The following is a 27,962-nucleotide window of genomic DNA, read 5'->3' on the forward strand; positions in this document are numbered from 1 at the left end:
AGCACGAAGGCTCGCAGGAGGCAGCTCTGCTACCGGGCCCGGCCCCCAGCAGCCGGGGCGGGACGGGGCGGCCCCTCAGGAGCTGGCCCCGGTGGTGGCGGTGGCGGTGGGCCATGATCGTCGTCTCCATCCCCGCGGCGGAGCCCGAGGCAACAGCACGCAGCCCCGAGAAGGCGCACACGGTGAGGGGTGGGAGGTGCTGGTGGTGGTGGTGGTGGAGGTCCCTGCTTGTCCCCTGGGGTGTCCCCATCTACCCCATCACAACGCTCCCCGTCTGCCCTGCGTGGTGGTGGTGGTCCCATGATCTCCAGGGGCTTTGAGGACCCTGACCCCGCTGTTGAAGGGGCTGGGGGGGCTGTTGGTGCCTGGAACCCCCCTTGGTCCTGGGGTTGGGGTGTCCCGCCTGTCCCAAGGCCGGGCGTGGGGCCCCCTGCCCCGGGAGGGTGATGGTGAGGATGAGGAGGTGCAGGTGTTCCTGGTGGAGGTGCTGTGCAATGGCCGGCGGCACACGGTGGCGAAGCGCTACAGCGAGTTCCAGGCGCTGCACAAGCGGGTGAGGACCCCGGGCTCAACGGGACCGGGGGGAGCGCTCGGGGTGTGTGTCCCCAGCCAGGGACCCTCCCGGGGGACACGCAGCGCCCGGCCCCGTGTCCATGCTGCGCCCCGCTCTGCCCCAGATCAAGAAGACCTGCAAGGTGCCTGACTTCCCCCCGCGGCGGGTCCCCAACTGGGTGCCCAAGGTGCTGGAGCAGCGCCGGCAGGGCCTGGAGCTCTACATCCAGGTGAGGCACCAGCGGGCGGCGGCGGCGGCACCCCGCATCCTGGGGTTGCTGATGTCCCCCCGTCCCTGCCTCAGGGCGTCCTGTGCCGCAACAAGGAGCTGCCCCAGGACGTGCTGGACTTCCTGAAGGTGCGGCGCTGCCAGCAGGACCCCAAGGGCAGCAGCGCCCCGTGAGTCTGAGGGGTTCCCCCCTTCCCCAGGGTGGGAGCGGGGCGCTGCAGGTGCTGAGGGGCTTCTCCCCCTGCAGCACCAGCCACCCGCCCTCCCAGCGGCCTGTCCTCGGCTTCCACACTGACCCCTACGTGCGGCTGCCAGTCACGGGTAAGGCACAGGGGTGACACCACTGTCCCCTGGTGCTGTGCATCCTGTGCCTCGCCCTCCATTTATTGGGGACACGAGGGGGGGCACAGAGCAGCGCCTGCTCCTCTCGTTGCAGATGTGCTCCCCGACACCGTGCTGAGCGGGGTGCTGCAGGGCCTCTACGTCCCGTGGAGCTGCTCCCCTTGTGCAGCTGTGGCCCAGGGGCAGCCGGGGTCCTGAGCACCCCCAGCACAGAGGGCAGGGATGTGGGGCTGCTGGCACGTGAAGGATCTTGGCCCCAACGCCTTGCCTACGGAGCGAGCACTGGTGAGGGAGCGGTGAGAGAAGCCCCGCCACAGCGACTTTCCAACGTGCCTTAGCGTGGCGTGCAGGAGCTCTGTGGGAGAAGCCTTTTGGGGGCTGAAAAATGCTGAGAACTCTCAGCACCTGGGCTTCTGTGCAATAAATCACTGTGGTTGCAGTGGCCAAAGGTGGCTGCGTCTGACTGCTGCGATGTGAGGGCAGAGCTGTGGGGCTGCTCTGAGACCCAGGAGAAAGATGGCAGCACGAGGGTGGGCTTGTGGGGAAAGGGCTGGGAGGCAGAAACCCATCACGCCTGGCAGGTGATGGTCCCCTCTCCTCAGAGCCTAGGAGAACCAGAAGGAACAAGGAGGCCCCATTGTGTGCGTGGCTGGGGATTCCACATGCAACCACCCCCCCCGACAGAGCAGACAGGGCGCCTCGATAAAAAACACATTGGTCACATTTATTGGTGCATGTGCTTCTTACAAAAGTGTTGGAAAGAGGAGCCAGCGCTCCGTCCTGCCTGCTGGCCAGCTGGGAAGGCCAGGAGCAGGGGCTCAGCGGCTGCCCGTGCTCCGGGAGGCCGCGGGGGAATGCACGGGGGCAGGGGGCAGCCCCAGGCCCGCAGCCCTTTGCAGCCAGGTCCCCGCAGCACAGGGCCCCGCCGCGTCGCTGAGCCAGCGGGGTGGATCACTCCTTGGCGATGGCAAAGGGCTTCTCCACCTCGATGGTGCCGCAGTCGGCGATGGTGACATCCTTCAGGGGCTTGTCCCGGCTGTCTGTCTTGGTGTTCTCCACCTTCCTCACCACGTCCTGGGGAGAGCAGAGGTGTGAGAAGAATAACAGTGGCCATGTGCATCTCCCAGCGTGCCCTCCCACCCCGGTGCTGCTCTCCCCCTTACCATGCCCTCCAGCACTTTGCCGAACACCACGTGCTTGCCATCCAGCCATGGTGTCTTCACTGTGGTGATGAAGAACTGGGAACCATTGGTGTCCTTGCCAGCGTTGGCCATGCTCACCCAGCCTGGGCCGTAGTGCTTCAGCTTGAAGTTTTCGTCAGGGAAGCGGTCCCCGTAGATGCTCTTCCCTAAGGTGGGGGAAAATACTGCACTGCACTCGTGGAAATATGTCAGGGATGGAGTACTGGGGGGGCGGGGCAGGGCTAGGCACATCTAAGCACCAGCACCACAAGGTTGCTGAGGACCCCAGGAAACTGGCAGCTGGAGGGAGCTAAAAGCTGAGCTGTGAGGTGGACGGAAGGGGCTGTGCCCCCAAATTAGTGGTGCAAGAGGCTGTGCAAGAGCAGACCTGACTGCACACTGCCAGCGGCTGCAGCGTGACAAGGAGGTCAGGCAAGAGCTAACAAGCCCAAAACACTCCACTGCTGACATTATTGATTTCACTGATGTTTGCTAAGTGCTGGTAGGAGGCTCGTCGATACCAGACCAAACGTGACCTAGCAGCCGGGACACCCAGGTCCTGCAGCCACCACCCCTCCCCACTATGAGCACCGCTCCAAAGCCAGGTCCCCGCGCTGTGTCCCGCAGGCAGCACCACGCTCCACCTCCCCCAGGCCTCTGCAGGCCGCGTCACCTCCAGTGCCATCTCCGCGGGTGAAGTCTCCTCCCTGGATCATGAAGTCCTTGATCACACGGTGGAACTTGCTGCCTTTGAAGCCGAACCCTTTCTGCGGCGGGGTGGGGAAAGAGAAGCGAGATCAGAGCGCTCAGACCCAGGGCGGGCCCGGGGCCACCACCCCCCCACAGCCCCCCGGGGCCGTCCTCACCTCTCCGGTGGCCAAGGCCACGAAGTTCTCCACCGTCTTGGGCACGGTCTTGCCGAACAGCCCGATGACGACGCGGCCCGCGTCCTCCTCGCCCAGGCGGAGGTCGAAGAAGACCTTGGGGGGGGGGCAGGGCAGGGGCGTTACCCGGGGCCCGCCGGGACACAAAGGGCTGGGGCTGCCCGCGGCCCCCTCAGCGCCGTCACCTCAGGCGCGGCTCCCTCAGGCGCGGTCCCCTCAGCGCTGCCCCCCCCCCCTCCCCCCCCCTTTTACCTCAGCCCCCCCCCACCCCCCGTCCTGCTCCCCTCCGACCTTGGCCGTGACCTTGGGCCCCTTCTTGCGCTCGTCGGCCCTGGACGCGGCGGGCAGCAGGAGCAGGAGCGCAGCGCCCAGCGCCGCCGCCGCCACCAGCGCCTTCATCCTGCGCCGCTCGCAGCCCGGCCGCAGCGCCCGCCGCGCCGCCTGCATCCGGCCCCTCCCCGACAAACTCCCCCCGCGCCCCCCCTCGGCCGCGCTAGGTGGTTCCGTCCCGGCCCAACCCCGCGCACGCCCGGGCGCGACCAACGATGGAGGGCGGGGGGGTGCAGGGGGAGGGACGGGGGTAAGGGGGAGAGGGGCGGGGTTGGCGCCGGCCGCCGGGCGGCTGCCACGTTGCCCCGGCGTTGGTGCGGCCAATCAGGAGCGGGCACGGGGCGTGGCGGGCGCTGATTGGGGGAGGGGAGGAGGCGGGAACGCGGCGGGCTCCGCGTGCCGCCCTCCCCCCCCCCCCAACGGCCGTTGAGCGCCCTGAGGGGAGCCCTGAGGGAGCCCCGTGAGGGGGCGCCATGAGGGACCCCTCCCTCCTTTCACATCGCTTCAAGCAGTTTAAAAGCTGCTCTTTTTGCTAACACGTAGCCCCTTCCCCAGTGCTTTTCTCCACCTGTACCAAGAATAAACACGCAGCGGCTATTTGTATGCTGACAAACCTCCCCACCACGGCCCCGCACTGAAGTGACTTCCATCAGTTTGCGTCCTCGTGTTCCCTGTGAGCCATCTTGTGGCGCAGGGTGCTCGAGGTGGGAAAGTGGGGGAACCAGAAGAGAACTGGGTGCCAGATCTCCTTGGCCAAGCACTGTGGGGCTGAACTGTCCGTGGCTGTCCACGTCCAAATTGGGTTGTCCAAAGTGGGCAGAAGCTCCCAGGAGATCCCACACGTGCGTCGTGTCCCCCAGAAAGGGAAGGGTACCAAGAGAGCCCAACAGAAGCGAAGAAGACATTAATTGAGCAATGTTTTCAGGAAGGGGTAATAAACACATCTATTCATGGAGAACAATGCAGCAGTGCAATGTTTTATTGAAAAAAAAAAAATCTCACTTGACACCTCAGAAGACTGCATCGCAACGTTGGGGGGGCCACACTGCAGGAGGGCTGCGCCTGGGGGGTGGGTGCGGCACCAGGCGCTCCCCCCACGCTGCTGGGGGCTGAGCCGAGGCCCCCCGGGGGTCTCCCAGGTGCTGGCGACTCCCAGCGAGGACGGGGGAGCTGGCCCAGGCAGGATTAATGCCCTACTTCCTAGCACTGAACAGTTGGCTCAGTCTGGCTTGTGTCTCCTCATCACCTCCAGACTCCCTGGGGACAGCAGATTCCTCAAGCACGGGGCTTACTGTTAACCTGCATTCTTTCTTTTTTTTTTTAAAAAAAACACACACAACAACATCTTTGCCCTTTCGAAGAGTCCAACGTACGATTATAGTGCAAGAGGGCTTGGTACAAGTGAGCATTACCAGCATGCCGTGGGGGGACAGTCCTCCCCTACAAACACATCTTCATAGGATTAAAAGAACATCGTATCTCCAGAGATAAGCAGTAGCGGGTCATCGTGAAATAGCTTTCAAACCAACCCACTTAAAAACAAGGTCAGGAAAGTTTCTAAACAATCAAATACATTCACTTTAAAAAAAACATTTAAGAACAAAAACTGTTGAGATGGCCCCTTTCCCCCCGCCCTCCCTCACCCTGCAAACACTTACATATGCTGCAACTACAAGCTGCTCCTTGAGCGGACGCAGCGAGGAATGACCAAACACGGCAGGAGATGCAGAAGGAATCGAGTTCTGGTGACAGGCACTTAGTGGGGCTTGGGAGGGCAGCAACAGAAGTGTCTCAGGGCCCGGCTCCATCTGCAGCACACGGGGCCGCTCCCCGGGGAGCGCCTGTGCCCCCTTTCCCCTCCCCAAGACGCCAAACCATGGTTTCCTACAGCTGAGAGGTTTCCTACAGCCTGTGCCAGAGACGTGGGACTTCTGGGAGCCACCCGCAGCGGAGGAGCTCGAAAAGAGAAGGGTGGAACACAGCCGGTCCCTGTCCTCCCTCAAGTGGGAGGGGAAGAGAGAACAAAGTGCCCCGGCACTTGCATGCAGGAGATGGACGGTCCCTTCCTGCCCCGGCCCACGTTACACCTGGAGGAAAGCACTTTGCAGAGCGAGAAGGGGGGTGCGCGCATCTCCCGGTGGGTGCGCAAGCGGAGAGCAAGCCAGCCTGCAGCCTAGGGTGCTGCCGGGGAGAGGAAGGTGCAGCCACGCCTGAGAGCCGTGCTCCGTCAGGGTAAGGCATCGAGAGAACTCGGCAGAGGATGGCTGAGGGACACCCAGAAGGGATCCTGGCCAAGAAGCGAGGCTTTGCCATGCCGATGCCGCACCGCCGCGTGCCTGCTTCGAGGAAGCACGGAGAGCCAGCCCAGGGGCTCCCTGCTCAGGATGATCTCCTGCCCCCTCAGCCTGCTTCTGCCCAGCAAGGGGAACCAAACCTTCCGTGAGTGCCGCTACATGAGCTCCAAGCTGCGCAGGGTATCCTTTAAGAGCGGGTAATGAGATCCAGTCTCGCCCTTTCCTCCCTTCATACTCTCCAGGGAATTCAGGGACCGGGGTGAGCCAGGCCCGAGTATACAAGTGAAGGCCCTCAAGCGAACAGTCCCAGCCTGGTCAGGTGTCACGCGTGAAAAGAAAGCACAAGGAACCTATAGGAACCTATTCACAACCTCCCCAAAGGCTGCTCGAGTTCACCCAGAGCCCTGCCACGTCCACGATAACCCTTGAGCAAACTCAGCCTCCTCGAGCTGTGAACGCTGCAGCAGGATGCGAGGTTTTACGCCTGCACAAAGTGCCCCCAGCCCTTTGCTAGCTGTGGGTTTGGCTCGAAAACGGTGCATGAGAACCGTGGCTTCCTCTGCAGGGCGGGAGCTCGCAGAGGGGGCGTGAAGGCTGTTGCAGTCCAACCCACCTGACCGTCTGGAGATGGAATCAGTATTAAGGCAGTGAAGCATTCCCACCTCTGCTGGGGAAGCTTTGCTCCTGCTAACGTTGTCTCGCAGAAGGTGCGTGTTCACAACCACCCTACCAGAGGGGTTGGAGAAGGCTGCCCGGTTACGCACCGAGAGATGCCTGCGCTTTGGGAAGCAGCGGGTTCCCAGGTACCTTAATCCTGACCTGCCCCTTTGGCCAGAGCGACCTCCTCCAGCTCAGCAAAGCTGACACCGCTCCCTCCTGCGGCGACCTTTCCTCTCCAGGCTGCTCGGGTCAGGCACGGCGTAGGAAACCATGGTAGGGACATTCACTGGCAGCTAGAAAGGGTGACTGAAAATTCAAGTAATGCTCTCCTCAGCGCACGGCCCAAGGCGGGCTTCGAGAGCCCCAAACTGGCACGAGGGTTGTGCGGATGCTGTCAACATCCCCACCTGTGGGCATTCTCTGCACCCCACCGCCTTCCCAGCTGAATGTCTGTCTGCGCTGGCACCACTTGTCCACGCAGAAATCCACAGATACAATGTGCATCTGTAATGCTAAAAATAATAAAAAGTGCAACAACGTCAGTTTCTTTAAAACAATCCACATTGCTCTGTTACCGTCAGAGGAGGGAGGTGTCGAGGGGAGCCAGAAAACCTAACTGGAACAGTAGATTGCAAATTTCTCACAGCTTGCACATTACAGTGTAACTGTTCCCAAGGAGCCTAAAAGGGAACCTGTGTCTTACTGCTGCAGCAGTCAGGCCCTTCTCCCACGCAACTCTCTCGCCCAGACTGCATCCTCCTGCCCTCTCGAGAGCCAATCGAGCCGACAGTATTTCTTTTCTTAATTAAGGAGGGAGGAGGACCGAGGAGCCGAGAGCGCAGGGGAGGGAGGGGAGTAAAGTGAGCAGGAACTAAGCACAGTCCTCAGGTTTGCATGAACGATGCCTTCGCCGTAAACAACGGGAAGGAGGGTCAGCCAGCCAGCCCCCCTCCCAGGGCGACCAAGACCTGAGCCAGCCACAGTCCTGGTCCCAAAAGGAGCTTCAGGCTTGGAGTGAACGAGGGAGACCATTCAGCAGATCCACCCCAGAGTGGTTTGTTTTGGAACGTTTTCTTCTCTTTTTGGTTTAAAATGTCACTTTTTTTTTTTTTCTCTTCTCTCTTCCTCCTATGCCTCCTCCTCCCCCCTAAAGAGAAGCCCCTTCCAGTTAGACAGGGCAGGAGCCGCAGGTGCAGGTGGCGTTCCTGCAAGGCCCGGGAGGCACCGGTCACTTGTGACGCTGCGCTGTCTTCTTCCGTTTCCTCTTGAAGAAGCAGCAGCACCTGGGGCACAAAGGAGAAGGACAGTCAGCCCCACGCACGTCTCCCCGGCCACCCCCGCTCGCTGACATGCAACAGCTCCGCACGCCCAGCCCTGGGCCCCGCCGGCCCTGCCCGTGAGGTGGGCAGCAGCTCGCGGGTGGACGGCCCACCTGCGCCTGGGCAAACGCCCGCGGCCGAACGCTGCGGGTCCTGGTCCTGCTGTGCACGGGCAACAGCGGGGCACAGCCCCCTGAGAGCCCCGAGGCAGGGCTGGCATCCTCTAGAGGCTCAGCTGGGGCAGGAACAAGAGGAGCCAAACGGGGAAGCAGTGAAACAAGGATCCAGATACTCCGCTCCCTCTTGGCCAGAGGGCCAGTGAGCCTTGGCTGCTCTATGAGACACACGGGTTCAACACCGCCCACTAAAAAGACAAGTTCCAAAGAGATCTTGGATCGGGGACCAGGTTTCTTTGCTGAACCTTTCACAATAACCAGAGCTTCCACCTTTGTAAAGCGTTATTCAGTGCAGGCGTGCAGAACACCTGCTTCTTCCCTCCTCCAGCGCGAGGGAGATGCACAGTGCCCGGGGGTTAGGAGAAGCAAAGGATGGAGAGTGGAGGCTGAGGTGGTGAGAAAAACATTCAGCGCAGCTGAACCTCGAGCAGTGGTGGTTTCACTTATGGGAGAATACTGAAAGCAGTCGCCCAGGTTTTCTAGTCCTGCTGGCTTCCTACCGAATGATTTGGCATTTAAGGCGTTTGTCTTCCTAACCTCGGTCTGCTGCCAGGAACCCTCTGCACAGAAGAAATGTGTTCATTCTGTGCACGTTTTTGCTCCTGAGCTATGTATCTTTCTCTTCCTGCCATTACAGCCATCTCCGGAGAAGCCTGGGTGAAGCTGAAAGCCCCCTTTGCCAGGTTGGTGCAAGGGACATGGCGCTGAGCAGCAAGAGCAGATGTGAGTATGCAACAACCATTTTTTCCTATGAGCATCTTTTACCAACAGCCAGACCGAAAGTGTTCACAAACCCTGCAACAACGTCTCCAAATTACTTTCAGCTGGGTCCATCACAGCTCTGCAAAGCCGGCACTAAGCTTCTGTCCCCTCGGCACTAGAGGAATAGATTCTCACCTTCACCCAGTGTGCTTGCCCCCGGAAGCACGAGCCTTACCTCGGGGTGCACAAGCAGTGGTACCCACCACCACCACCACAGCACAGACCATCTGCTGGGGAGGCTGAAATCCCCGGCAACATTCAGAGCTCAAAGCCGCAGCTGTAGGAGGGCGACCTCCCATCGCACGGTCCTGCATGGACTGAGAGCCGGGGGCAGTTTAATGTCCATGATTTGGCTTTAGGTTTCTTTTAGGCACCCCTCACAGGTCCAGCTTGGAGGTGAGCCGAGAATAAACGTGACACACTTGTCCTTCCAGGAACGCTGTCCCAGAGCGACCTGTCAGCTGTGATCACTCCATCACTACTCCCTGGTCTGATGCTTGCAGCGTGCTGCCTGAAGCTTTATGATCGCCCAGCGCAGGCTCCTGCACGCTACTGGCACTGTCCCCACCCTGCTCCAGGACTGGGCATATATTTTATTGTCCCAGCCCACCTGCCACCCTCTCTAGTTGTCCTGTCACAGTATTTCTCTCCCACAGCAACCACCTTCCTTCATGGTTTGGGCAATGGTCAGTAGGGAGGAGGATTGTTACGGGGAGAGGTGATGGAAATGCACGAGTTATGATCTGACATGCAGCTGGGAAGGGAAGAGGGCTGAGCAGCGCGTGTTTCCTTGGGCACTGTTCGAAGGGAGCTGGCTGACTTTTGGCTGTTTTTCTTTGAGACTGTCTTTTTAGGCTGTTACTCAGCGGTCCAGGGAAGGGTTCAGGAAAGGAAGTCCTGGCAGTTCAGACAGGCAGAGGCAGAACACCAAAACAAAAGAATAAGGCAGGCCGACAGTTACAGAACGTGATCTCTGTGCATGCAGACAATGCCCAAGAGAACAGCCCCAGACTATGACATACAGAGAAGCCAGAGATGCCAGAGGTATCGGAGGCAATGCCTATGGAGAGCAGGGCAGAGGCGGGTCAGTCTCTCATCAAACAAGGACATTCCTCACCACACAGCGGCGTCACCACCTCACTCTGCAGCAATTCCCTCCCACCAGCACCCCAGGGTGCTGCCTGGGCCTAAAATGCCTCCAGCTTCAGCTCAGCACCTTGTGTCCCCGCTCACCTCCATGGGCCTCTTTGAGGCCAGGATTACAGCTTGGAGAGCCTGATAAACTGCACCTATACCTGAGCTGGGCTTGGACTGACGTTAACCCCAAACCCTCTGCGGACAGTTGACCCGAGCTCTCATCTGCAGGGCATTTTCCCACTCCAAGTTGTCAGCCTGCTTGGGAGGCAGCCATCGCCCACCCACTCTCTCCAAGCAGTAGCTCCAGCTGGGTGTCTGTCACTAATGCCATGAATGGTTGTAATTTCTTTACACCCTCTCTAACGATGCCCTGGACTGTGTTTTTGCAGGAACCTCTCCTAGGAAGTGGCTGCTCCCCTCCCCTCCATACCCAGAGCAAGGCTTTCCCTTCGTAACCGTCTGTGTGAGGAATTCCTGCAAGATGCCTGGCAAGCCTGGTCCCGACTCTGCCCAGCTCCATTAGACATCATCTGCACACGGACGTAACAGTTTGGGGGAGATGGGAAGCCAAATAGGAGAGGATTAAAATCTGTCTTTTGCATAGATCAATTCAAAGATCAGTCTGATTGCTCGGCCCAATGCGGCCTCTCAGACACAGCCCACACCCTCCCCAGGATTGCGTGTGGTTCTCAGCAGAGACCTAAATCAAAACAGCCCTGGGTTGGCTTTGAGTTTGTGCCTTTTTATGGCTTGGTTGGTTGGATTTTGCCAACCCCAGTCTAGTCTGGTCCGCTCCCCCTTGCATGTGGACTGGAGAGAGGGACTCACCACAAGTTGAGCATTTTCAGGCAGCTACAGAGAGTGTAGAGAAAAAACACAGAAAGGAAGAAAGAGCAATTAGTTCACAGAGGTGGGATGAAAGCATGTCACTGCAGCCATGCAAACATGCAGTGCAGACTGGCAGACACACACCATGCCTGCCCACCGCCCGCCCCCAGCCCTCATACCACCTCTGCCCTTGCCACGGTGCCGCTGAGAATTGCCAAGTTTTGCAGGGTTTGGAGGCCTTGGGTAAACACTGCACGTTCTCCACGGAGGCACAGGCCCCGTGAGGTTCTTTTCAGCAGCTGAGATCAAAGAGGGCTTCTGGGCCACCAGAAGAGGAGACTGCTCTGTCCCCTGCAGCTCCAACCGCAGGAAGGCCAGAGCGTGGACGGCCGTGTGTGACCATCAGTGAGATGGTTTCAGTGAACCCCAGGGCTGGGATTGGCAGCTCGTCCCCACAGTACCCCCAAGCAGCACTGCACAGCTCCTCTGCCTGCCGGGAGTGCCAGGGTCCTTCCCTTTCCAGCATTGCACCTCACCTCGAAACACAGAGCCCGAACTCCATCTAGTTCTAACTCTTTTTGGCCCGCTTTATAGCAAAGCGGTTGTTTTGAGTCTAAAAAATCCAAGGGGCTTTATGATCACAGATGCAAGGAGAGATGATGCAGCCCTCCTCGTGGCAAGAGGAATGAAGCACTTGGGAATTCGCACACTAGGGAATTATGACAGGAGTCCCCCAGACCTGTTGGTGCAGAGCAGCCTGTGCTCTGCTGCACAGTAACCTGTTAAACCCTCCAAAACCAATTCTGAACCACCCAGGCAGGGCCTGGAAAGGGACAGAACAAATCACAAGACACAGCTTGGTCAACACAGCCCTTGCACGCTTCTTTTCATCCGTCTTGACGCTTCTCTGGTGGCGATTTGCCCCGTCCTTCTCAGGAGCAGCCCCAAGCCCAGGAGGCCCCAGTTCAGTCATCGTGACCAAGACACGGCCTGTGACACTGAGCCTGCCTTCCCTGCAGGCCATGCTACCCAAATTTAAGAGGCACTTTTTTATTTTCCACTCTACAAGTCGCACCTCAAGACCTCCCCCTCCCCGCCACGCTTTAGGAGGAACCTGTACCAAACCCACGGCTCGCTCCTTTGGCTGGGAGGAGGAGAAAGAATATTCATTGCTCGGACAGCTCGCTGCCAGGATCCCGCCAGGCCGGCAACCAGCAAGGAACAGCACACGGGAGTGCTTCCCGAGGGACAGAGGAACAGACAGCAAAAGACCTTCAGCACAACAGTGATAAGGTGGGAAAGCAGGCCTGGGCCTGACAGATTCCTAGGGACGGTTTCCATCAACACACCCTTTCTCACAGCTGCCAGCCTTCCTTCCTACGCTCCCACGAGTCATTCCTGACAAAAGTGTCCACAAAGGCTGAGACAAGTGGCTGAGACAAGCAGCACCAACACCACCAAGTCAGATCACAACCAGGCCTGCTTACCCCTCGTACTGGGAAGCTGGGATTACACCGTGACCCTGCTGTGGTCCTGCTCTAGCTTAGAGGCACCACGAAGGTCTCGTGTTGAGGATCATGCAAAAGGTGATATTGATGGTGCCAGATGGAGGCCAAAAGGGTCAAAGCAGCAACTTTGTATATCAGTTCTCACTCTTTGCCACAAGCTCTGGAGAGGTCTGCTCAGAGTGAGCACATAGTTCCCCATGAGCAGAAGGGCTGCTACTGTTTTCTCTCTCAGCTTCTGGAGAACTGGACCAAGAGAATTCAGAGGAAAAAAAAATCAAGTCCCTGCAAGAATTACTTTAGGACCATTATGGATACCTGGCATCCACTTCTTGTGGATGGGAGCCAGAAATAAAGTGTTAACTTTCAGACCAACAATTCCTTCACTGAGCTGTGTTCAAGCTACTCCTACGCTCTCAGCATGAGCGTACAGTGAGTTCTCCTTTTGGAACAGGGGATGCTCACCGGGATTCCTGAAATAATTCATATTACCTTGGTATTTCTGCTACTGTCTATTTTGCAACACATGCTCTGAGTAAGAGTTACGTTCTCCAGCCACGACAAGTGTAAAAAGAAGCAGCAGCAGCAGCACCGAAGGCACCATGCACAAAAGCAGCAATATGCAGGAAAAGGTCATGGGACACGAGCATCGAGTACTTCACCACGGGTAAATATCCCCACTCGTTTCACAGGAGGAGGATAAATGACCACACCAGTGGAAAGCCTGTTTGTAAAGCGAACGTACTTAGCTTCCTCCACCACTTCCACCTCTGCCTGCGCCGTTATGGGTGCATTGGAGTGTGCCCCCGTCGGGTCGTCCACGTTCAGCTCCCCGTTGGTCGAGCTAACCACCTGCAAGACAAACAAAACGCCCCGTTAAAGCCCCTGGACACAGCACGTGGCACGTGGCGTGTCTCCACTTGCCTCAACAAGGGATGCTGTAGGCATGGGAAGTCTGCAAAATTTCTGTTCCTGTCTCCCAGCACCCTCTTAGCAGGCTGTGGGATTCCTGGGATGCCTTGAAATCACGTGCTGTGTTTCCAGCAGCCGTTTGGAGAGAATAATCTGGCTCGTGAGAGCAGAACGCCAGGCAGGGGACTCTGTTCACTAGTACACACTTGTGCTGTGCCCAGCACAGGCCTGAACGTCTGTGGGAGGTTAAGCTACAATTTGGGGTCTTTTAAAGAAAAATTGGTGTGAAGACTAATCAACAGCCTCATACGCACACAGAAACTGCACTGTGCTGACTGCATTCTCCTGACACCTTTAGAGGTGAGTGACTCAGTCCTGTCACCAGCCACTAGTGTGGAATAAACTCACTCCAGAGCCCCCAGATCTCACTCCTTACACTGCCAGATTCTGGAATTACCTCCTTGTCCAAAACCTATTTGTATGATCTCCTTCTGCTTCAGTTTGCATTATGGCTGACTTCAACGTGTCCATTACAGGGATAACTATCCAGATCCCCAGCTGTCAGCAGCTGTTCCTCTGCCAGGAGAACACGTAATTTTCTGGACAATTCACGATTGCTCTATTGCAGGTGGCAGTGCCACTAAGCACCAGAGATGAAGGGAAAGAAGCCAGATCTATAAAGATGTCTCCTCATGATTAAGTGCATCTGCACATTTGTTTTGAATACTCAAGTCCTACCAGCAGTTGCTGTTTCTGCAGATCAAGTCCCATGCCCAGTCTCTGCACCAAGGGAAGCCAGGACCGAGCTCACTGGGTTTTCAGAGCTCTCCTCTCAAGAGAGCCCCTCAGCTTCTCTTCATGCCCCCTTCCCAGACCCATCACAGTGTAGGCCCACCCAGGCTCTCCAGGCCCTCACACTTCCCACACAACTTTGATAAACACGAGCAGTTAATTGTGCTGTTCCCAGTGACCTTCCCACACTTTCTTCAGCTACTTCTCATTAAATTTCAATTTACAAAAGTCTCTGTTTTTCTTCCTCCTTTTTTTTAACGTGCTGCCACTCCATTCTGATGTGGCAAATTCAACCGTTCCCATAACGAAAACAGCCTCCTGAAACTCCTGACTTCCCAGGGGTTCAGCATTAGCTGAGGCATCTGTTGAGGAACAATTTGAGCACCCATCACGCTGCAGGCAGAGCAGCCATTCACAGCAGACGACATCCCATTCTCGGCTGCAGATAAGCAGAATTTTAATGCTCACAGTAGCGCACACGCTTGTACGCTGCCCAGGCAGGCGACCCTCATGGTCAAATTCAGACTAGGGCTGCCTTATTGCTGCAGTTACTCTGGCAGGGCATTGTTTGTGGGGAGTTGAAGTTCATGCTGATGTTGCACAAGTAAACTGTTCCCCTTATGTAAAACAATGCCAATAAAGACACCCAATCCATAGTTCCTGAGGGCTGAATTCTCCCATTTACTGTCTGCTCTCATCCGAGATGAGAGCTATACGTACATGGGTTCCTCCTTATCTATGAGTTCCTCAGCCTTTGGCTTTTCCCAAGCATGTGGTCTCATACTGGTGTAACAGCAGTCTCAAGACATATTCAGGAAGAGTACACAACAAACTAGACAGTTGTAAGACACAGACACTGCTCCAGAAGTAAGTCCTCCCGTCTCCTCAGCTCAGCCCTGTCCCACACCAGGCTCCACTTCCCCTTTCACCAGAGCCAATTTTCAAACTCACACTAGAGTTGTGTCTGGCACTGGAGCCAGCTCTTACAGGCAAACCTCTGCCAAGGACTTCACCTCGCCAGCAATATTAGACAGCTCTTGTTTGCTTGAATGAGCCTTGCATCTTTTCTCCAGCATTTCCAGCCATCTTACTCTGGCAATATTGCAAGAATATTAGCCAGCCTGAGTGACAACCAGAGGCAGGCATATTTTCAGGATCACAAGCAGTCTTTTCAGGAATTTCTGAACTTAGCTGTAGTGCACCTTTAATGCTGTCACTGTCACCCATCCTCTGCTCCTCCACCTTCTACAGTGCCATCACCCAGCACTCACTGATCCTAAACAGCTCTCAGAGGAAAGGCTTCATGGAAGCAGTAACAGCAGCTGTGTTGGACACCACAGCCTGCACCCCACAAAACATGACCGCTATGAAACTGCCTTCCTGGCCCCAGTGCTGTAACTGCAATTCAAGGAGACTTTAGGGGATTTCACACAGAATCTCATAACAAGGCTGTGCAGATCACGGGGAGAAGGTACCTGTACTGATCCTCCATGCCGATCTGCAGCCAAATGAGATGTCAAGTACGAGGTATTCGTCTGCCGGCTTGGCTGGATCTCCCACTCTCCTCGACGATCTGATGACGCCTGCTCGCAAGTCCAGAAGCAGGAGAGAAACAGAAGAGAGGGCAACAGGTGAATGAGGTGAAGAAACGAAAGGGTGCTTGTTAGTGCGTTAGTAGTGCTTTGTTTTGTTTGTCTTTGCAAAAAGCAAGGCATTTAACATTCAGCTAGGCTAAAATTTCACTTTACCAAGTACACATCATTCCATACTTTAGCTGTCTCTATCCACTGCAGCAGTGGATTTCTTCTTCTCTAGGTAATAAATTATGAGAAAGCTCAGATCTACTCAGCAAGTTATTTCTTTACACGGCTTCATTTCCATGTGTTTCAGCATAGAAATAAACATGCTGACAATATGTTTGTCTGTGTCAGGTCATGCACCAGAGAACTGGACATGGCAGCAAGTTTGGATACACAAGCTTGACCTCGCTAAAATACACATTTTTTAAACTCAAATTTGCAACTTTAAATGAAGCCACGTTTTATTTCACCAAAAGCCAGTTCCACACATTAATTCACCTGTACGATGCAGAAGGAAACATCCACCACACCTCCTTTACTGGAGTGAGGGTTGCTGTTTTCTTGTTTTTCTGCAGAAAACTACAGCAGCAAGAAACTTTCACTATCAGTTTCTTTTTTGTCCTCAGTAGATGCAAGGAAATTATTCAAATTGGATTTGTTTTATTAGAAGAACCCTTGTGCACATGCATGTGAAGCTGCTTAGAGGTTGTGTAGCACTGATGATACACATCCGTCGGTCACCTAGCACCAGTGTACCGCAGTGCAGCTAAAGCCAGGTGGCCAGCTGAAGGAACACATCTGCTTCCCAAGACCAGGAAGCACAGAACGAACAGGCAGATCTGTGTCAGGTCTCACGCCAACGGCAGAGGATGTAACAAGCATGAAGTTACTGATGGGACACATTTACAAGGTGTCTCCTTGGACAGCATATAAAAAGGTAAGCAAAGGTTTCAAAGCTGAAATACAAATTCAAAAGAAGAGAGGGCAGAGAAGCAGAGCCCCCACAGCACACACACACCTGGCAGAATGGATGCTGAACAGACATCATGGACCTGGCCAGCACAAATGAGCTTTAATCCAGCTAGAGGGCAGGAAACAAGAGGCTCAAGCGAATAAACATCAAGTTATCAGCAGTGAAGCTGAACTGGCTACTCAAAGAGAAGTGCCCAGACTCTGCCTTTCCCCAGCACTGCTGTGTGTTACTCCCTGCAGTTGCAGTAGAGAAAATAAGTCTGCTTGCACTTCATACAGCATGAGCCACCACTTCCTTTGCGAGTGACCTCTGAGTCCCGCTCTGAGCTACTCATAGTGCATCTCCTCCATGCAAGCTGTCACCAAATCCAGTTCACAGGCAGTATTTCCCTAGAGGTGGCTTTGTCCAGGCTTGTCCTCGTAAATCTTTTTAAATGTTTGCCCCACCAGCCTGAGATGCTGCTTACACTTTTTGTACCTGGTAGCACTGAAAGGAGTTACTGGAGAAGCACCTTCCTTGGAATTCTTCTTTAGCTGCTGCAGGTCACAAGACTATGAAGGACTGGAGAACTTAACTGCAGGTTTTAAGAACTAGTAGAAGACAAATCTTGAGTGCTGCTTCCTACAAAGCACTATACCACCAAGCTGCTTGGTCAGCCCAGGTGCTGAAGTTGTATCACCTATGTCAGCACGGGGAGGAGCACGCTTCTGCCTAGGAGCCCAGAAGCAGTTTCTAGGAAAGGCTTCAGAAACCACAAGAGCCAGAGTTTTGTCTTTTGGCTCTACACCCACGTATGTGGGTTCAAAACTGTTTTTGAAGTAGGGTTGAGCTGAGCAGCTCACAACGCAGCCCGAAGAATGGCACTGAAGAAGCGATGCCTGTGAATTGGAGAGCATCAAGTTCCTGTTGACACTCATCACCTTCCTACCAGCTACCAAATCGCGAGACATGACTGGCATCTAAAACAGACAGGGCAGGGCTCACCCATGTTTGATAGAGAGTAAATCTCTTCCTACAGGAAAAGGCTACAACAAGGAGACCACTCTCTCATCAGTGTCTTTACTGGGAAACCAAATATTATAAAGGAGAATCTGCTGTTAGTATACTTGGAAATAAAAATAAAGCAGTTAACTCTGGAGATCTAGGCAGTTACTTGACCCAAACCCATGTCTCCAATCCACTGCTCTAGAAATTTGGTTTTTCTCCTCCTTTTTACAGAAATAGTTTGCTCAACAGTTAAAAGGAATAACCCTTGGAAAAGAACTGTTTAAGTTTTGGCAAGGGGAAACTTATTTGCTGTGTATATCAGGAATGTAACATAATTCAGCATATCCTAAATAATGTCTAGGTGAAAACGATGACAGAAGGTGCCCACAGTACAGAATCCAGATAATTTGAGAAGCTCAGAAGAACAAGGGCCGAAGGTTGTCTGAATAGTATTTTAGGAATATGCCAGCTGTCTTTGTACTACACACTATAATTTGTGAACTAACATGCTTGAAAATGAAGCCAGGCGTCATTGTCTGTTAAAGGAAACAAGATGCCTCATGTACACAACGTGAAGGCCTGTTGTCAAAGCGGACAACTAGAAACCGCCACCCAAAAAGGGGGTTAATGCATTAATCAGGCAATATATTAAAGCAGATTATTTTACTAGTGCTCTCATACCAGTCCACACTAATAAGCATGCATAAATCCAGTACTGCACACATGCTTCAAACAATCCAGCTTCCTACAAGCAACACTTCTAATGTGGGATGTTCATCCTGATTGTAGCTGATGGCTTTAGATGTATTCTAGTCTATATTAAGTGCTCTATCACTCAGAGCCCAGCTGCATGGAGCAAGGAAAGCCGAGCCCAGACAGGTTATTTCATCTCACACTCAATTCTGTGCACACAAACCCCAGCTCGCATGAGCTGCGTGGGCGCAGAGACCACAGACGAGGAGCTAGAACAGCACACAGCAGTTAGAGGAGCAGAGCGAGCCCAGAACCACTCACTGGGAGGTAAGAGCACCAATAGCTCTAGCTAGGAGCCAGCAGTTGGAGATCTACTGAACTTCTGATCAGCTCTGTTAATATAGAAAATCCAGACTCTCAACAACACCAAGAAAATATTACGACTAGAAATAAAAAAATGGGGAAATTCAGAAACTTGAAGTTCATCTGGACCATGATGCTAAGCCTCCCCACAGGACCCTACGCTGGCAGTCCTTTTTGCTGCCTTTTTGCAACACCTGTGCCACGAACAGGACACCCCGAGCTGGATATAGCGCGTGTCCATGGGACATCTTATTACAGCTGCATGGTCCTTGGAAAGAGGGCAGCTGGGAGCAGGCTACCATAGCCACGACTGTTGGTCTGCTCCACAGTCCACGTGCTGTGAGTAAAAGCACCCAAAGGAATGTTCTTGGCCAGGCTGGTCAGGTAGTCTGACCACGCCGGACAGCTGAGATAAAGAGCTTACCCACAAACTATGACCCATTCCAAGTTGTACTCTGTTTGGCTCATGGTCCTGAGGAGTTCCGCTGGCCGATAGAGTATTTCAGCAATCTGTTGCTTTGACAAAGTCTTGCTTAGACCACAGTCTTCCTAAATTAAGCAGGAAACGCACTTGCCACAAACAAAGCAAGAATCAGTCCCATCAACTTCTACTGGCACAGCGTTTCTGCTTCTCCAGACCAAGAGGAAATCAGAAAGATGCCAAACAACACAGTCCTGCCAAAGCAGTGGTGAGTAACACACCTGATTGCGAAGGGCCTGCTGCGATGGTCGATCCCTATGGACGTGGCTGTCTCTTGTTACTGCAGACGTCCCAGAATCTACGTGAACCGATCCCACTGGAGTAGGCTGGAAAATAAAGCATTCATTAGGATGAAGCCAATGACTACAACACGTCTCTCAGCATGTGTGTACAAACCTAACTTGTCGGGATGGCTCCCATCATGCAAGGACAATGCAGGAAAACATCAAAATGCTGCCCAAATATACTGACAGCAACCAAGGATAATTACAGTAAGGGCTATGAAATCCCTTTGATTTGGTGGTTTGCTGGATATCAGCACCAAACATCTTACAGAAAACTGAATCAAAAAGACATAGCTGCATATCTGTACCAATGGCAGATCACTCCAAATGTGTCTCAAATAAGATTATTGTGACTGCAAATATCCAGGCTTATTTTCCTCATCTCATTGTCTTGCTCCTTTTAAAAACCACACTTGCATAGAAACAGGACGTGTTAAAATTAAAGCTTCATCTGCTCTGTTCTCACCAAAGTCGTAATCCCTGCTCACAACATCAAATCTCCATAGCAACCACTGCAGTTGTCAGCAACAGCCAGCTTGTCTTACAGGGGGCTTTTTATCAATTGCCTTTGTAATTAAACAAAAAATGAGGAGAAAAATCACGGAATGATTTCACAGAATGATTTCTTATTAAAATGAACCAGTTTGGGCACGGTAAACACTGGTAACGCTAAATATAGCTGGGACTGGAAATCACCGGCAATGGCACCAAGTTTAGCGCTGGAGGCATTTGATCTGGCACCAGTGACAATTAATTTACGGGCGCCTTTGCCATTGGCGGCGCACAGTGACTGTCTATCAGCAAGAAGGCTATCAGCAGCACGCCACAAAATACAAGCGACAGGCTGCACCACGGACACAAATCAGACAGGCTGCCAGCGGAAGAGCTTTAGACACTTTTATCAGATTTCCCCATGACACATCTTTTGGCCAAGGTCTTCCTGAATACAAATGGCTTTTGACAATAGAAGAGGTGGATCAGGATCACTGTTGTGTTCCACCTGGTGTCACAAAGCTGCTAAATGGAGCGTGGATACTCCCACGTTTCCTTGCCATGTGCTTTATTTAGAGCTGGCCCAGCCTCTGGAATGGGGTAAGCCCCAGGATCTTTTGAGATCAGAATGGGTTTGCTGTTTACTGTTTTATGAGTGTTTGTCAGAGCCCTGCCCAGCTCTGTACTCCCCTATGAGAACCCAAGCATTAGGGATATCTTCCATCATTCAGTGCTGAGGTAGCAAGTATGCTCTTCTGCTGTAAGATGGATGTCTTTAGATATTGACTACAAAGGTCTCCAATCCTGTGCTAGACCGGAGCAAATTAAGTCCAGTCCTGTTCACGGCCTCAAGTGCGAAAATCAGGTTTGAACAACCCACACCAGGGTAAACCCAAAGAGGTGGGAAAGGGCCTTCTGCCCCTTAGGGAAACATAGGGCACCACAAGAACCCCCAAATACAACATCAGGGCTTCTCACTGTGTTCAGCCTGTGCTAGCTAGAGAAAAGATGTGAACGATTTGATCCTGAACTCGCTGGCACTAATTGGGATTATTCGGACAAACCAAGAGGCAGGTGGCTGGGAAGCAGCACCTGGAAGGCAAGGCCCTGCATTTTGCAGGACTGACTTACAATTGGCCTGCCGACCCAGTCATAGGCGTAGTCAAAGGTGTAGCCTTTCTTTTCAAACAGCTCTGTGAAGATGGTTCGTAAATAATCGTAGTCTGGTCTCTCAAAAAAGTCTAATCGCCGAACATAACGGAGGTACGTGGCCATCTCCTCTGTTAAAAAAGGGGAAAACAGAAGCAGCGTTAGTTGTGCTCACACATGGGCTCCATCACTTGCAAGCCTCTCAGCAGAGGCTACACGTGCATGCTGGAAATGTGCTTCACCATTAACTCCAGCAAGGCCTTGCCATGGCACTTGGCAAGGCAGTGCTCAAAGTTGGACCCATGACCAAATCCCCAGAGCTGAGAATTGTCCAGGCTCCACCAAATTCAGGTGAGCCCCATAGACTGATAGAAGCTGAGGATATCCAGCAGGTCTTTACCCAGTCTTTTATTGCTCGATGAATCTCACTCAGCTCTCTAGAGCCCTCCTGCCCTGCCCAAAGTCTAATAATAGTCCGTTTTTATTCTGAATCTTCTCAGTGAGTGCCTATAAACCAAGGGCTGTGTTGCAGCATTGAGCATCAGGCTGTGAGAGGATTGTCTGGGCTACCAGTTCTAACCCTGGCCTTCCTTTAAAAAGCACTGTTTTTTGCAGTGGTCTGCAACACAAATCAATTCAAATGCTCCTCAGACAAAGCTGGAAGTCCCACACTTGCTCCAGGGAGCTGCTGCTCTACCTTGACTCCGAGTGTCACAACAAGTTGTATTCTATACCTTTGTACAAAACAAACACTAAAACACACTGTACAATAAACGACGACTCAGTGAGCCTGCCAACAGGATGCTCACGCATACGCCTGCTCACACAGACATAAAATAGCCACAGCTATTTCATCTGAATGCTCAGCAACCAGCTGGGGAAGGAAAGCAGGAGATGCTGGTGTGCACCCTGGAGCACCCCTGAACTCCAGCAGCAACGAGGCTTTTTCTGCCCAGATATCATCCCATCTCCTAAGCTGGCCACCTAAAATTTTAGCAGCTGTAAATCCTTTCATTTGGAAAAGGATTAACTCAGTAGATCGAACGCAGTCACTTGAGAGAAGGACAGTAATGAGGTCCTCTTGGGGAAGGAAGCCAAAAAGAAAAGAAGCAACCTGAGGCATTGTCTGGCCTCCTCAATGAGAAGAGTTATGTTCATTACAAGCCGCAGCCACAAGCTCACAGGATGTGCTAATTTCTAGCAGCAGCTCCAGTTGTTTGCCTGCTTGAGGGACGACGATGTAACAGACGCACACCACCAGCATACTTTATTGAACAAGGTATGGCCACCTCCAGCTGCACTGCAGGGATCCCATCAGGGCTTTACCTGGAAAGTTCTCACAGAGAACTTCAACCGGAGTGTTTCTCTTTGTGTCCCCAATCTTCTGATACCTCTCTTTTAAGGTGTCAGCCTGTAGCGCACAAAGACAAAACAGTTGTGGAGAAAGAGTTCAACCATGTGATAAACGACATGCTGTATGGGAAGAACAACAAAATATTTAATATCGAGCCTCCGTGGTATCAGACAATGTTACTTGTAGCTGAACTGCATCCTAGACTACACTACCAGGAATACCGCTGTAATTCTCCCTGTACATTTTCCATCAGCAAAGAATATCCAGTGATGCTTTCAAAACAGCTTCAGTGCTTCGAAGAGAGTACATTGGTTAGTTTCTCACAGGGCTGATTTCTTACCAACCCAGTCCTGAAGACTGTACAGGGAAGCTTTCATGGGACAAGAAAACAAAGCTGAGTAATATTTTGATAGCACATCAGGATCCTGACACTCCAGCAAAGAACAGACTGAGGCTTAGAGCCATCTGCAATCACAACAGCTTCATAAACAACTGTAAAAGTAGTTAAATTGTGACAATTTTGACACGTTGAGATTTTACTGAGCCACCACAAAGTCAAATCAGTTTATATCAGTCACAATTCTCCCAAGTCCCATGCTACTTCCACACCACCTGTCCTTTCACCCCCCAAAGTGCCTATCACTTAGCATTGATTAAACAGCTGGCTGTCGAGAAGAATGAAACAACTTTCAGTTATGGTTTCCCCACCTGAATCCCTCCTGAAGCAGAGCACTACTCCAGCTGGCACCCAAAAAACATGTTTTATTGCCTCCATTTCAAAAGATGCCAGTTAGACCTGCCAGCCACATAATTAGCATTGTAAGATGTCCTCTCAGGACTTTAGAATTGACGGCAGAGACCAAAAGATTAAGCAGAAGAAACTGAGAAGAGTGAAGGCACCGTATTCTAGATCAAGCTGAAGAGTTTGGGTGTGCTCTGGAGCTAAAGAAATGCAGGACTTCAAGAAGCAGTCTCAGCACTAATCTGAGGAAATTTTGCAGAGCCTTGTCTAAACGTGGAATTATTTTTGAGTAATTTTCAGGATCAATTTAAAGCAGATAATTTCAACTGAACCAAAACCAAAACATATTATTAGAGTAACAAACTCAGAGTTACCACAGGAGGCGCACCTAATGTCAGAGAGATTCTGATTCCTTTCAGAAGCATTTTCATGCTTGAAGAACCCTCTTGTGCTTTTCTGAATCGTCTCTGACATTTGTGCACATGTCTGACAAAGCGAAGCTGAGGCTAACTCTGGATAGCTGGTGACAGAGCAGCTTAGCAGCTTCAATCATGCCACTGACCATAGCAGCACTCTGCTGAGAAGCCTGCGAGCCCAAAGGCTCATCTGCTTTTTCAAACCGTATTAACAGGCCTAACAGGAGTCACTGTCTTCACTAATAACTTCACCCTCTCCTAACCTGATCACATCCAGTCCCTTCCCTCACTCCAATTCCAAAGGTGAATGCAGCAGCTTCATCATCAGGAAGGTGACAGAATGATGCAACTACCAACACCCCACAGCCAGCGGACGACTTACGACTGCTTCATTCAGCTGCAGTTGCCGTAACTCAATTGCTTGCAACCTTCCACACGTACGTGATATTCCATAAACTTATAATCCAGAACTAAGCACCGAGTGTCCAGTGTCTCTGGAGGGAAGCCAAGCTCCATACTTTCACCAGAAAAAACGTCTTTTCAGGCTGAACTCCATCTGCACGTCTAAAACCATCAAATGGCTCCCATTATAAACACGATCGCAGATGCAGCTGGGGCATTGTGTGCCGTAACGGGAACTTCATAAACAACCATTGTGTTCCCGGGGCAGGTTCACATTACAGCTAAGCTGCTCCGACAGCTCGGCAGCCCTCTCATTACTGTCCCTGGCCCAGACGCTCATTTGCCTCTGCTGCATCTTCTCTCCAGAGCTGTACTGACCCAGTGAAGCTACAGAAACCCGATGTGATAGGAAACACGCTTCTGTCCCGGTACCTTCTGTAGGTAAAACTAACGCCTTGTCGGCAGACAGACAGAGAGAACGGTTCTTCTGCTTGCATTCTGCAAACTTTCTCCTGCCAGATTCACATTTGGGCAGAAACCAAGTAAAGTTTTGAAGGGCAAAACCTAAAACTCAAACCTACCTTCAGTCCTTGCCAGGGCAGACTGCCTCGGAGGAAATACATAAACATATGGCCGAGGGCTTCCAAGTCGTCTCGACGACTTTGCTCTAAAAACAGAAGAGATGACAAATTATTGCTGCAGCTGCAGAAAGGGATCTGACCAGTAGCCAGACGTATTTCAGCAATATCACAGGGAAATTCGCTTGCTGTCTGCAGCTTGGAGTAAAAGTACCTGAAACCTTGTTACAGCAAACACAAAACACATGAACGTATCAGCTAAACAAGGGGAGGCAACACAACTGCCAGCCAGACTGCCCAAGGTGAGGCACAAAAGATGGGAGGTGGAGGTATTAATCGCAGAGGAATAAAGCAGTTCCCTAGTTGTTCTGAGGACTGCCAGTGCCCACGGTACAGCTGCGATGTTGTGCTGGGTTGTGTTATTTCCTCTGAACTACACAGAACAGGCAGGGGACACTTGCAGCCAGCTGCAGGGAACTACTGTGCTGCATAGTGCCAGCCCTCTCCCGACTGCTTCTGTAGCTCATCGCATCAGAGAGGATTAAAAATAGCTCCTTTTGGTACTGCTTTGCTTGTGAGACACTTGCTGCTGTTGCCATGCAGATGTTATGATTATAGATGAGGGGAAAAAAGAGGGGCCTCATGCCAAAGGAAAAGCATCCTTAAACGCCCCAAGCAGGCTGCCCTGGTGGCAGCGTGACCCTTTGGCTTCCTGGGTGAGCAAACAGCCCTGGAGCTCCTCAACAGCACGGGGACCCCAAAATCTGTCATCTGCTGTCTCTGGCTTCCCAGCACACTGCAGGAAAGCGTTTACAGGGAAGGTCAGAGCGCTGCAGTTCGGGCCCTTCTCCCATGGAGCACCAGACTGGGGTTCACAGAGCTCGCAGAGGGCTTTGGTGCAACCTCCTCCCCTGCCAGCCTCCACCTGCAGGCAGATAACGCGTTCAGAACCCGCAGTACGGAGCAAATCGAGTCATGCAGCCCACACACCACAACAAGCTGCGCGTGAGCTGTCCCCGATGCTGCATAATCTGCAAGGGGAGAAAAAGGCAGCGCTTTGCACAGCACGACTCCACGCAGCAGCAAGTGTAACTCGCAAAACGGTCCGGAGGTGAGAAAGCTCAGCAGAAGGGAATCAGGATAATGGCTCCTGCATGTCACCCTGATACAGCTGTAAAAAGGAGGGGGGAAAAAAAGGGAGAGCTCGGTAATTTAGTGCAGTGATGCAGACAAACTTCTCAGGGAGATGGCTGAAAGCACTCGTCTTTCTGAAAAACTGTAATCAATCTGCTGCACTTTGCTCAGTCCTGAAACACAAAGGGGACAACTCCAGCACTCCTTCCCAATCCTCCCACCCGATGAAAGCAGGGGATGAGAAAACACATCAGCGTGCTGACGGCAAGGTCACTCGCCGGTAGGTGGTGGCAGTGCCGTGCCCTGCAGAAAATCCCACCCGCAGCCTCCGAGCCTGGCGAGCGGCCTGTTCCCACTGCAGCCTCTCGCTTCCTCCATCCCTTCCTGAATCTCCGCTTGGTTTTCCGAAAATAGAAATTGGGCCCATCCCTTCTTACTGCCCAAAGAGAGAGCTCTCCAAGAGATCCAAAAGCCAGCAACGCCCTGATCTCCTAGCCGGGAGGCTGCTCAAGGAATATTCCACTATCTCACTACTCTCATGAATTTAAGTGAATATAAACATTTAATTTTTTTTTTTTTTTTGCCTTTCAGCCACAGAATTGTAATTTTCTAGTATGAAAGAGTGATGCAAGACAGTGAGGAGAAGAGATAGAAGACAGGTTTAAAATCAGTTAAGTCATTAAGGAAAACATTATGCATTTTCTCTAACCAATTATTAGGTCAGGGAACATTGAACTGTAGCACCTGAAACTGAAAGGTACCCGTGCAGGGCTGTGCTATAAAAATCTATTTGGTCATCATTCAGTGCAGCAATTACAACCCGCCTACTTGCCTTTTATCAGAGCAGGGTTGCTACCAGTTGTTTAGTTCCTAATAACAACTATAATTACAAGGCTTTCAGTTCCAACATTTTAGCTGTCTCAATGCCTCAGAAGAACCCCAAACTGTAAAACCTCACAGCTGTAAACAGCATCACCATGGTGCATGGTTTGCAAAGACCTCAAAGGGCACGACAGAGCTGTAAACCAAGCAACAATCAGAGCTCGACAGTACTCGGCATGGCAAACTCGCGCCGACCGCACAGACCTTTGCCAAGATGAGTGTTGATGGACATGTATCTTGCTGTTCCAGTTAAGCTCTTGTGTTCCCTGTAAGGTATGTGTTTTTTGGTTTCTGGATCTATGTACTCCTTCGCCAGTCCAAAGTCTATGATGTGAATGACGTGGTCTTTCTTATTGCCTTGCCGGCCAATAAGGAAGTTTTCTGGCTTGACATCTCGGTAGATGAGGTTCTTCGAATGCACGTATTCCATTCGAGATATCTGCAAAAGGAGGAGGCAAAAGTTATTCCCAAGCAGACCGGCTGTTATGTTCTCCCAGCTAACAGCACAGCAAGGTTTTGCTAGCCCATCACAAAGTCTCCTGAAAGTGCTTGGTGCTATCTGAGAACTCCGATATCCCACAAGAAACACAACAGATGGAGTACAGCAAGGCAGAAGTTACTGTTTGAGCTGGGTCACGTTAATTGGTGCAGAGCTGGAAAAAGAATTTGTCATCCCCTCCTTTCTCCAGCTACCACACTGTGCTCCCTGGCTTGAACTGAAAAGAAATTGGATAGGCTCGTTCTGAAACGCTACCACCAGAACACCGTTCTTGGAAGGATTCCACAGAGAATTGCAGCAGCAGCCTCTTGGTATTGATTTTAAATATACTAAACTGGTTACCAAGAGCTCTTCCCTTGCCCACAGCCTTCCTTTGTTGCTCTGTGTCTTACCACCTTCCTCCCTCGACCCATATGTTGGCTTAGACACGCCAGATCCTCCACTGAGGGGGATTCTGGGCAGGTGGGAGCCTTGATGCTGACCAAAAATAATAATTCATCTCACCAGTTGTCAACCAGAAATAGCTGGAATATTTTCCAGCTTTTGACTAACTTTGTTCTGCCCCTGAAGACGAAGTAAACAGGCAGGTACCCCCAGCTCCAAGGGCTGAAGGGGCCATTCCCCCTCTCAGCACTCTCCTTATTCAGATGCTCACCATTAATAGCACTTCTGAAAAGAAATATGTTGCAGGTGATTTTAGAGTAGGTCTGCAAGCAGTCCTCTTCTGTGTTCCCAATTTATCAGATGATTCCAAGTGAAAATAATTAACAACTTACTTCCATTTATTCCGTGTTTATTTCCTCTTTAGGTTTTAATTGAAAAGATCTAAATCCCCTTTTAAGGCTACCTTGGTCTGCTGCCCCCCACATCAGAGGATATGTATTTCCTAGCAAGACACTTTGGAAAGGCCGTTTAGATCTAACCATCTGCATGCAGGCTCATGATGCTACAAAAAACATGGCAAAGCTCTCACAAACTCCAGATTTTGTATCAACGAGCACCAGTGCACAAAGGTCACTGCCATGCTACTGCAGCAGCCTCAGGCGTGAT

At 52.4% G+C, this 27,962-nt stretch overlaps 3 protein-coding genes across 5 annotated transcripts in view; 1 reads left to right on the plus strand and 2 right to left on the minus strand.

The window, feature by feature from the left end:
- Window positions 1–113: 113 nt before the first annotated feature.
- SNX22 (sorting nexin 22) lies at window positions 114–1,119 on the plus strand. The gene is made up of 5 exons (XM_032194978.1): window positions 114–182; window positions 470–553; window positions 678–782; window positions 857–951; window positions 1,029–1,119. The coding sequence occupies exons 1-5, from the start codon at window positions 114–116 to the stop codon at window positions 1,117–1,119; spliced, it is 444 nt and encodes a 147-aa protein (XP_032050869.1).
- A 707-nt stretch (window positions 1,120–1,826) lies between these two features.
- PPIB (peptidylprolyl isomerase B) lies at window positions 1,827–3,642 on the minus strand. The gene is made up of 5 exons (XM_032194539.1): window positions 3,480–3,642; window positions 3,171–3,284; window positions 2,978–3,071; window positions 2,287–2,471; window positions 1,827–2,197 (listed from the first exon to the last, which is right to left on the minus strand). The coding sequence occupies exons 1-5, from the start codon at window positions 3,633–3,635 to the stop codon at window positions 2,075–2,077; spliced, it is 672 nt and encodes a 223-aa protein (XP_032050430.1). The 5' UTR covers window positions 3,636–3,642; the 3' UTR covers window positions 1,827–2,074.
- Window positions 3,643–7,594: 3,952 nt separating this feature from the next.
- The window catches only part of CSNK1G1 (casein kinase 1 gamma 1), a 129,298-nt gene continuing 108,930 nt past the window's right edge, over window positions 7,595–27,962 (minus strand). For 2 of the 3 annotated variants that reach the window (XM_032194537.1, XM_032194536.1), the window contains exons 7-15: window positions 26,618–26,852; window positions 24,401–24,486; window positions 22,232–22,316; window positions 20,888–21,036; window positions 19,202–19,306; window positions 15,379–15,486; window positions 12,945–13,051; window positions 10,695–10,718; window positions 7,595–7,755 (exon numbers count right to left, since the gene is read on the minus strand). In XM_032194537.1, coding sequence (XP_032050428.1) covers window positions 7,701–7,755; window positions 10,695–10,718; window positions 12,945–13,051; window positions 15,379–15,486; window positions 19,202–19,306; window positions 20,888–21,036; window positions 22,232–22,316; window positions 24,401–24,486; window positions 26,618–26,852 — 954 coding nt within the window. In that variant the 3' untranslated portion in view covers window positions 7,595–7,700. The remainder of the gene's footprint in view (window positions 7,756–10,694; window positions 10,719–12,944; window positions 13,052–15,378; window positions 15,487–19,201; window positions 19,307–20,887; window positions 21,037–22,231; window positions 22,317–24,400; window positions 24,487–26,617; window positions 26,853–27,962) is intronic. The other variant, XM_032194538.1, reaches the window with a different exon arrangement.

Source organism: Aythya fuligula, chromosome 11 (assembly GCF_009819795.1).
Source record: "Aythya fuligula isolate bAytFul2 chromosome 11, bAytFul2.pri, whole genome shotgun sequence".
Classification (NCBI taxonomy): Eukaryota; Metazoa; Chordata; class Aves; order Anseriformes; family Anatidae; genus Aythya; species Aythya fuligula.